At 25.6% G+C, this 9,834-nt stretch overlaps 2 protein-coding genes across 2 annotated transcripts; one reads left to right on the plus strand and one right to left on the minus strand.

Annotated features, from left to right (window-relative positions):
• Positions 1–4,529: 4,529 nt before the first annotated feature.
• On the plus strand, positions 4,530–6,753 carry LOC126902251 (uncharacterized). Its single transcript, XM_050679331.1, has 2 exons — positions 4,530–5,474; positions 5,904–6,753. The coding sequence occupies exons 1-2, from the start codon at positions 4,606–4,608 to the stop codon at positions 6,688–6,690; spliced, it is 1,656 nt and encodes a 551-aa protein (XP_050535288.1). The 5' UTR covers positions 4,530–4,605; the 3' UTR covers positions 6,691–6,753.
• Positions 6,754–7,519: 766 nt separating this feature from the next.
• LOC126900871 (uncharacterized) lies at positions 7,520–8,521 on the minus strand. Its single transcript, XM_050676913.1, has 3 exons — positions 8,486–8,521; positions 8,133–8,443; positions 7,520–7,862 (listed from the first exon to the last, which is right to left on the minus strand). Exons 1-3 carry the CDS (start codon positions 8,519–8,521, stop codon positions 7,520–7,522), a joined length of 690 nt encoding a protein of 229 aa, XP_050532870.1.
• Positions 8,522–9,834: the final 1,313 nt, after the last annotated feature.

Here is a 9,834-nt window from a genome sequence, read left to right on the forward strand (position 1 = left end):
TAAAATTTCAAAAACAAATATCAATGACGTAGACGATATATATAATCAAACAGTACAAGATGAATCGGACTTTGAAGATTACATGCAAAATGAAAACATTGAAGAAAAATGTACAAATATAAGAAAATGTAACTCGTGTTTATTGTGCGTGACGAACATAATTTATGAGTTTAATATGTATTCTTTGGAATATAAAGAACTCTTCGACGTATACACATTTTTGTTGACTATTCCTTTAACTCAAACAACCTGTGAGAGATCATTCTCCAAACTGAAATTGATTAAGACGCGATTGAGAAGCACATTAACTCAACCAAATTTAGAGTCAATATTCATCATGAATTGCGAACAGGAATTAGTAGATGAAATAACTAATGACGAAATAATAGATTCCATGTGTGAGAAAAGTTTAGAAATGTTTAGATTATTAAAAATTTAACTGAATATATTTGTTAATTTTGTAGTTTTACATTCAGATTCACATTTTCAAAAACTACATATTATTTTACTATACGTTGCTGAATATTTTGTAAACTTAACTTCTATATTAGTTTAAAGTATTTAAAATAATTTCACTATTGTTCAATTTAACTAATTTATTAAGATTAAATCAGCCATTAAGTTAAAAGTTTGTTTATAGCATTTATTGCGCAAAGGGAGACATTAATACGTATAACTTAAAAAATATATATTATTTTAAATTAAAATTTATGGTAAAGGTTTTAAACAAAAATAAAGAATTTTATTAATACTGATGTTAGACTATTTAATCAAAATATTGCCTAAAAAATACACTACTTAAGTAACCATTTTTGGCCTAAATTTTATTAAAGACCTTTTTTTTTTTTGCTCAACCAGCACAAAAAAGCGGTCGGGCTCCCAGGAGCTTTGCCGCGGCCGTGGAAAGTGCCTATGGGCCCCTTTAACTTGGTTTCCCGGTAAGAAAATTGATCCCAGTCCGCGCCTGTATGTAAATATTATTTTTTAATAATATTAAAACTCAAAAGTGATATAAAAATTCTAATTGCAAATTTGAAAACATCACGAAATGTTGATTTAGAATATTATATTTTTGTTTCTGATGAAAGTTCCTTGTAGTACAATGTATAAAACTTATAACTTTGTTAACTGTTAAACTTTATAAAAAAAGACCAAATCAGTATAATTTTTTTTTTATATAGATGCATGTCTTTATCTATCATTTGGTTTTTTTTTATAATTCTAACCCTTTACCTGCCCACAAGAGGGATTCAAAATAATAACTTTTTTTTTTTTTAGTTAAAGTAAATCATTAAAATTAATTCAGTTCTGGATATTTCAATAGTAGAATCTTTTTAAATATCAAAAATTACTTAGAAATGATTACTATGATTTCTATTTAAGTGTTCTATTACGATAAAAATGCAAAAAATAATGAGTTTTTCTGATAAATTTACAATAAATAATAATTATAAAACTTTCTGACTGCATATTAATCTTAAAAATAACATTGTTTTAATTCTCATAAAATTTTCTATTTAATGATGTCAATTTCAGACTTGTAATTGAGCTAAAAGTTATGGTAACATATTCAATTTTTTTTATTATAAACTTTCACAAAGCTTTATCAAAAATTTTTCATCAACTTTAATGAACCAAAAAAATAGGTTACACCCAGAGAAAAACCTCGATCTATATAATAAATTCATTGTTCAATTTGATAAATATATCATAGATTCAATAGTAATGATATATTTATCAATATGATAATTTTTTTTCTTATCTTGAACAATAATTATTTATAAGAATAATTATTTTGTTCGTATTAATAAAACATTATCATAAACCCTTGATCAAATTTCTCTATCAAAATTGATTGAGGTTTTTCTTTGGGTGTAAAAATGAAAATTTAGACTGATTATTTTTAACATACTAAAAATCAAATCAGTAATAATTTGAAAACAAATTTTTTTTCTTTTAATTATTATTTTATATGTAATTAGTAATAATATAAAAAATTAGAAGTGATAGAAATAGTCTACTTGCAGATTTGAAAACANGATAGAAAAAGTCTAATTACAGATTTGAAAACAACGCGAACAGTTTATTTAGAAAAGTATATTTTTGCTTCTGATGAAAGTTCCTTGTAGTACAGTGCATTTATTTATAGTAACAAACAGTTTTTATTGATAATTATTGTATCAAGCCCTTTAAATTTTTATACACGTAAAAGTAAAGCAAAATATAACTTCTTTATTATTTTTATAATTTCTCCGTATAAATTACAATAATAAATTACTGAATATTAATTGTATACTAAATTTAATAATTATAATTAGTATTTATTCATATTTTATATTTTAAAATCAAAGACTTACTAATCAGGATATNTGTTATAATTATTACGTATTCATATATTATAATTATAAATCGGGATAAAATTAAGGGAATAAGTGTTATTGTTGTTTTTGAAATAATCTACCAATTTCTTAAAATTAAACACTATATACAGATTTGCATCGAAGCGTTTCTTATGATAGTAATTTTAATCACTGTCAAATATCATCTATACTTGTCCCAATTATGCCTCCTCTACACTGTGCCTCGACCCCACTATGCTACCGTTTTTTTAATTAAACACTATCTACAGAGTTGGATCGAAGCGCTTTTTATGATAGTGATTTAAATTACTGTCAGATATCTTTATATTTGACACCAAACATGCCACGTCCTCACTGGGCTGGGTTTTTTTTTTTAGTTGGATCATATTCTAAAATTTAAGCAAGTAAAATATGTATGGTATCATTAACAAAATTAATTTGGTAAAGCTTACAAGGAGTAAGAGGTGGATTAGAAAAATATTTAACAGCTAATAAATCAAGAAATAAATACTACTAAACGTAATAAAAAAAAATATTTGTTAACGTTTATAACGTCGTGATCCAAGTTAACTCAATCATTTTGTGTATTAGGATGCTAATTTTACAAATTTTAAAATTTCCTTGTATTCCAACTAGCAAAATAATATAATCAATACAATAATAATTACTTAAGGTGTAACCTAATTTTAAGTGTTACATTTAAAATTTTATATTAACATAATTTTCTATAATTTTAAATTTACAATGTCGTGTTTACTTTATATATTGCACCTTTTTCTGGGATATTCATTAATATGACTTTATAATATTTTAATGGCCTATTAATATCTATACATTTCTATGACTTCTCAATATTTATGCATTACTAATGCTTCTATTTGTTCAGTTTCAGACAGAATATTAGATAACCGTGTTTGAACGGAACGCCCGGTTATAATGTGCGGGTTAGTTAACGTTCAGTTGGGTTATTTAATTATGCCGGAGAAATAAATAGGGAGTGGACTGTATATAAGAGGATGGTACTTGCACTAAATAAAAAAATAAGAATTATAAGACAAGGAGTTATATATTAAAGTAACAATATATATATATATATATATATATATATATGTAAACTATCATAGAATTGTGGATTGGGGGGTCACTTAATGCTAAATTGGCCAACTAGGCATCTCTGAACAAAATAGGTAAAATATAATATAATAATTACAAACAAATAAAAACTTAACTGTGTAACGTACAATAGATGAAAGATGACTGATGACGGTGAAAAATGAACAGTTGGAGTACTTTACATCAAAATGTTGAAGACTACAAGGGTAGTCGACACAAACGGAGGCACTTGTTATGTACACGATGTTGTATAGCAATTCTATACCCACGACGAATCACCAGAGTGGTTAATCCATTAAAGCGACTATGAGCTAGGTGCACCATAGAACCACGTAGCAAAGGCTAGCAATGGTGGCGAGAACGCAAAATTCACAGAAAGGACCGATAATAGTTCGGCGAGACACAATAATCACGTAGACTAGCATCCGACGTAATGAATCGCTCACACAACCGGTTGTGGTAGTGCGAGAGACGTTATCAGTCATAGAAATACGATGTAGCAAAACGTCCTCTCGTAATGCGTACCCAACAAACCGAAGAAAGTTAAAAAAAAATCTAAGGTTGTCTAAAAGCTAAAAATAAAAAGTCGTTTTAAAAGGGAAAATGTCAAAAGAATGGAGGAATAGTATTTTAGCACCTATATTTAAAAGCAAAGAGGACATACAAGAGTATGAAAATCATAGATACATAAAGCTCTTAAGTCGTAGTATGAATATTTAGAATATGGTAATAGACAAAAGAATAAAATGAAAATCATCAGTAACAAAGAACCAGTTTGGTTTACTGTCTGGAAGTTCAAAATTTTTTATAATTTTTTTTTTTTTTTGTATCATAATAATTAATTTTTTTTTATAAAAATTAAAAATTTTTAATAATTTTTCAAGAGTTTCTGAAAAAAGTCTCATCAATTTAATACTAAAAATATAATTAAATAAATAAAGCATTTCTATTTAAAATAAACCCATGATAGAGTTTTTTGACTTGAATAAATATAAATTGGTAAATGCACTTTAACTAATATATTAATAAAAAATTAGTGAAAAATAGAAGTTCTAAAAATATATAACATTGAAGAATTAAATAAGTGTTTTAGTTTCAATAACGTTGTCAATTGAATTTTATTATTTTAGAAATGTGCAAGAAGTCACTAGCTTTTTTATTATATGTACTTGAACTCATTAGCCAAGTTTCATTAATAACTTATGACGAAAAAAGTTCAGATTTCAAAATGTATACCATAAATGTTTTAAATCATATTCGAGTTAAATCTGGGTGGTATTCAATGTCAAATTTACAATTTACTCAAGGTACTTTTAAATTTGATGTAAATAATGTTATAAATGAAGTTATTGATGAGAGCAACTATATTGTTAAACTTAATTATATAATACAGTTTATAAACTGTGAATACTCTAATATATTGCAAACATTTGATGTCATGTTAAGTTTTATTATAAATAAGTGTCAATCGGAAAAAGACAAAAACCACCAAATCCAATTTCAATTATGCACAGTGCGATTAGTTGATGTTATAAAAAATTCTTCAATCATGTTTATGAAACTTTTGGGCGCTACTACATTCCTAAGTCAATTAGATTTGCGAATTATTGACGAATTTTTAATAAATCCAAGAGTGATCGACAATGAAATTGAATTATTTTACATGTATACAGATGATAAAATGAATCGACCGGAATTTGTTAACGAAAATGACATTATTGATGTTTTTGAAGATATAAAAAAATTTCATAAAAATATAGTCGAACCAACAATTCAAAAACTTTTCGAATTTCACAAGGTGTGTGGCTCTAGATATAGAAATGTTATTCCAATGGTTTTGATGTCAGAGTATGACGAGAAAAACATTAATGAAATCATAAATAATCCAGACAATTATATAAATTTAATTTGTAATGATCTCAATAATTTTTATAGACGAATAGTTGACAATTATTACAGGGACCTTGGTTTTGGAGATTTAATAGGAACTAATAATTTCAGGTAAGACAATCAATATATTATCATAATTTAAATTATCCTTTACTTTATCTTTAAAAAGTACTGAAACATACCCCAAATTAAAATTATCAATCAGATAAAAACATTTTTTAAATTATTTGCTCACCAATACACAATTATGTATATACTCTACAGTCTATGTATAAAACATATATATATATAAATATATATATGTATATATGTATATATATAAATATATATGTATATATATATATATCTATGTGCATCAGTTCATGCACTCAAATTCATATCAAAATTATAATCTTAAAAATAAATGTTCAAAGCATTTAAATTATAAAACATAATAAGATGACTTAATTCAATACGTAAAATATTTTTATTTTATAATGAAGATTAGTTTTTTCTTGTCCAATTTATACGTCTACTAATATTTTTATTAAATCTTTATAGATATGAACCTCGTGAGGTTCATCCATTTACTATAGAGAAAGGTATTGAACTTTTCAATAAACTTCTTCAGTATCCTGGTTGGAAATCATATAGCAATATAACTACAAAAATTAATGGAAATCATGTTTGCATTAATGATTTAATATGTACTTTAAATGCTTCAAGTTATAATTATATACGATCAAGTATAATACAAACATTAAGATGTAGGTATATCGAAATAGTACAAACGTTTAATGCTACTTTGGGAGCTATAATAAGTGTTTGCGAAAAAGAATTCGAAAACGAGTGTGCAGCTAAATTATATACAATTTTAGAAAAAGTCAACCTTACATTAAAAAATATGCTGTTTGCTTTGGTTACATTGCGACAAACATCGAAAAGCATAATAAAACGATCACAAAATACATCAGGTGAAATCCTTGTAGAATCTATTATAGAGTTAATTTGCAAATTAAGAAGTAAATATTATCCAGATATGTTTTATTCAAGTCATAGTTCTATTTTAACAAAATCGTTTTTTAATGATATTACACGAGAACGTAAAACAAATATAGATGATAATATAAAAATAGCCGTAAAGTATCATTTGAGATATTGCAAAATGCCAATTAATATTATAAACGAATATTCGATTAAGTCAAAAGTGTATGATCAAATTCGAAATAATAATATAGTTGATAACAGAAATATTTATGAATCTATATGTGATTTTCTGTATTCTTTTTTTAATGAAGTTCAAACAAACGATTTTGAACAACTTGGATTTAATAGTTTACCACGCTAATTTTAAATTGTGCATATATACTAAATATTATAATTAATTATATTTATTTGATTAATTCTTGTGTTTTTTTCATACATTTCATACAAAAAATAAATAAATTTTAGATAATATCTAAAATGTTATTAAATATTATTTAATTTTGAATAGATATCTACATTAAAATTGTAATAATATTTTTAAGAGATTTTAAATAAAAGTTTCAATATTTTTATGGGTGGCACTTCAAAAAACAGTTCATATAAGATCAGTGACAATAAGCGAGAACGTAATATAATAATTATTAAGAACTATTCTTATTTCAAAATTTTTAAAGACATAATCTAACTCTATTTATGTATTTAATTTTCTAAAACGACAAATATTTTTTAGATGATGGCATAATTTATTTTTATTAGGTAAAACGTTTTATATTTGTTGTTATCAGTAAAAGTAAATTATGAGATACAAAACTTTTCCAATTATTTCAAGGATACCTAACATAATATTGAAAAAATAACTGTTAAGCATTAAACCCAATTTGAATTCATTTTATTATTTTACATTAATTATAAAATTACAATTATCATCATTACAATTATACAACACAATATTTCCAATGATTTTAAATTTCATTAAAATATTAAATATTTTGTTTTATTGTTAAATATGCATCGGCAATTTCTAATGCATTTTTATAAAAAAATTGTAATATTTGGCTTTAAAACCAAACTCATAGGAAAAATATCGTATGATCATTCTTCTTTTTTTAATAACAAAGTATTCCTAAAAAACTTTTATTTTATGATGATTACAATTTGTCACACCTCCCGAAATATTTTTTTTCGACTTTTCAAAGGCCATTGAGGCCCATTACCACAACACAGATTTGCCTCCATTTATCTTTATTCTTTGCCTCTGTTTCCATATCTTCTATTCCAATTTCTTCTAAAGTCTTTTTTACTTTATCTATCCATCTTTGTTTTGGTCTGCCTAATGGTCTTTCCCCACTGGGTTTCCATTTTAATACCGCTTTCATTAGGCTATTTGACCTCCATACGTGGCCAGCCCATGTGATTCTTCTATAACGTAATACTGCTACTATGTCTGGTTCTTTACACAGTTGTTGTAATTCTATGTTACTTCTACTTTCATATTGTTGTGTGATATTATTTCTTATTGGCCCATATATTCTTCTTAATATTCGTCTTTCAAAAATTGCTATTTTGTTTTTATCTCCTTTGGTCGTTGGTCATGTTTCACAAACATATAAAAGAGCAGGTCTGATAATTAGCTTGTATAATGTAATTTTCGATTTGATTGATACTTGTTTTTACTTAAATATGCTCGTTAACCCACAATAGCATTTATTCGCTGCAGTAATTCATATATTAATTTCTTCGTGTTTATTATTTTTGCTATTTAGTGTAACACCCAAATATTTAAAACTATGTACCCTTTCAAACTTAAAATTCTCAACTTCTAAATGTTCTCCATAGTTTTCTCGTCTTGATGTTACCATATATTTAGTCTTTGATTCGTTGATTTGTAATCCGATGTCTTTACTATTTTTTATTAGTTCCTTAGTGCCCATTATGACTTCTTGTTTATTTGATTCTAATATGATAATATCATCTGCATACGCTAAAATACCGCATTGTCTTATGTTATCTTCCAAGTTTAACCCATCAAACTTGTTCTTCGTTTTCTTTACTAACGTTTCCAGTGCTATATTAAAAAGCACTGGAGATAATGCATCTCTCTGTCGGAGTCCGGTCTTAACCTCAAATTAATCTGACGTATGTTGGTTGAATTTAACTTTACATCTCGTTTTATCCATACATAGCTTGATCATTTTCACTGTTTTGGACGGTTTATGAGTGCATTCCACAGAACCTCTCTATTTACTGAGTCATATGCTTATTTATAGTCAACAAATAATAAATTTAGGTCCCTATCGAATTCGTAATGTTTCTCAACTAGTTCTTTAACCTTGAAAATGTTGTCTATGATGGATTTTCCTCTCACAAAATCACTCTGGTAGTTTCCAATAATGTCTTTTGTATAAGGAATAATCCTGTTTAATATGATACCTGATAATATTTTATACATTGTGTTCAACAGTGATATTCCTCGGTATTTTTGATAGCTTGAAACATCTCCCTTTTTATAGATTGGACAAATTATTGCTAATTGCTATTCTTTTGGTATTTCTTCTGTTTTCTCCCAAAACATTATAAAATATAATTTTTTTTTTGAAAAATTAGTCTGCCTAAAAATAATTATTTTTAAAAACGTGGGTGGTTTCTTTCAAGCGACTCTTGTAGTTATGTTTTTTGTTGATTTTTTATAAAAAGTACATCAAAGAAATCTTATTTTCTCTTGTATATTGTATTAAAATTTCATTATCATAAGTGTTTTTTTAAAAACGTAAAGTATTTTTAAAATACAGAAAAAAATTTGAAAAATATCATTTTTTTAATAATGTAACTTGAAGATATTTTTCTAAATTTCTAAAATTAATGGTTTTTAATTTTTTCAATTTTCGGGAACAATTTGTTCAATTAGATGAAAATTGGATTCTTATGACATATTGTGTTCATTAAAACTGGATCAGTGAGTGCTGAGAATTTACATCGGCAAGCATAAAAAAACATTTCATAGTAATAGCAATAACTTTTCAGCTTTGTATCAATGCTGAAAAAAAATTGTACTACCATTAAACTGATATTAAAATTCTCATAAATAAACTCACTTATAATCAATATTCTAATTAAAAGGTATAAATTTCACATATTATATTAATTTTCATAATATTATTAGTATATATGTATATACATAGTTATACTTATGTATATGTACATACAGTTATAAAAATAAAGTCTAAACATATATGAATAATACCTATTTTTTTCAAGTTTTGCTTACTAACAATACTACTTCGTCAAACAGTTTTAGATATAATAAAACCCAGCACAGGGGGGTCGCGGCACAGTGGTGACGTGGCATAGTTGGATCAAGTATAATGATATCTGACAGTGATTAAAATCACTATCAAAAAAAAACGCTTCAATGCAAATCTTTAGATAGTGTTTAATTTTAAAAAATTGGTGGATTATTCCAAAAGCTTCATAAACTGCTAGTTCCTTATTAATATCCTGATTAAGA

The sequence above is a fragment of the Daktulosphaira vitifoliae genome, unplaced genomic scaffold, assembly GCF_025091365.1.
Source record: "Daktulosphaira vitifoliae isolate Bord-2020 unplaced genomic scaffold, ASM2509136v1 Scaffold_1, whole genome shotgun sequence".
In the NCBI taxonomy this organism is placed as follows: Eukaryota; Metazoa; Arthropoda; class Insecta; order Hemiptera; family Phylloxeridae; genus Daktulosphaira; species Daktulosphaira vitifoliae.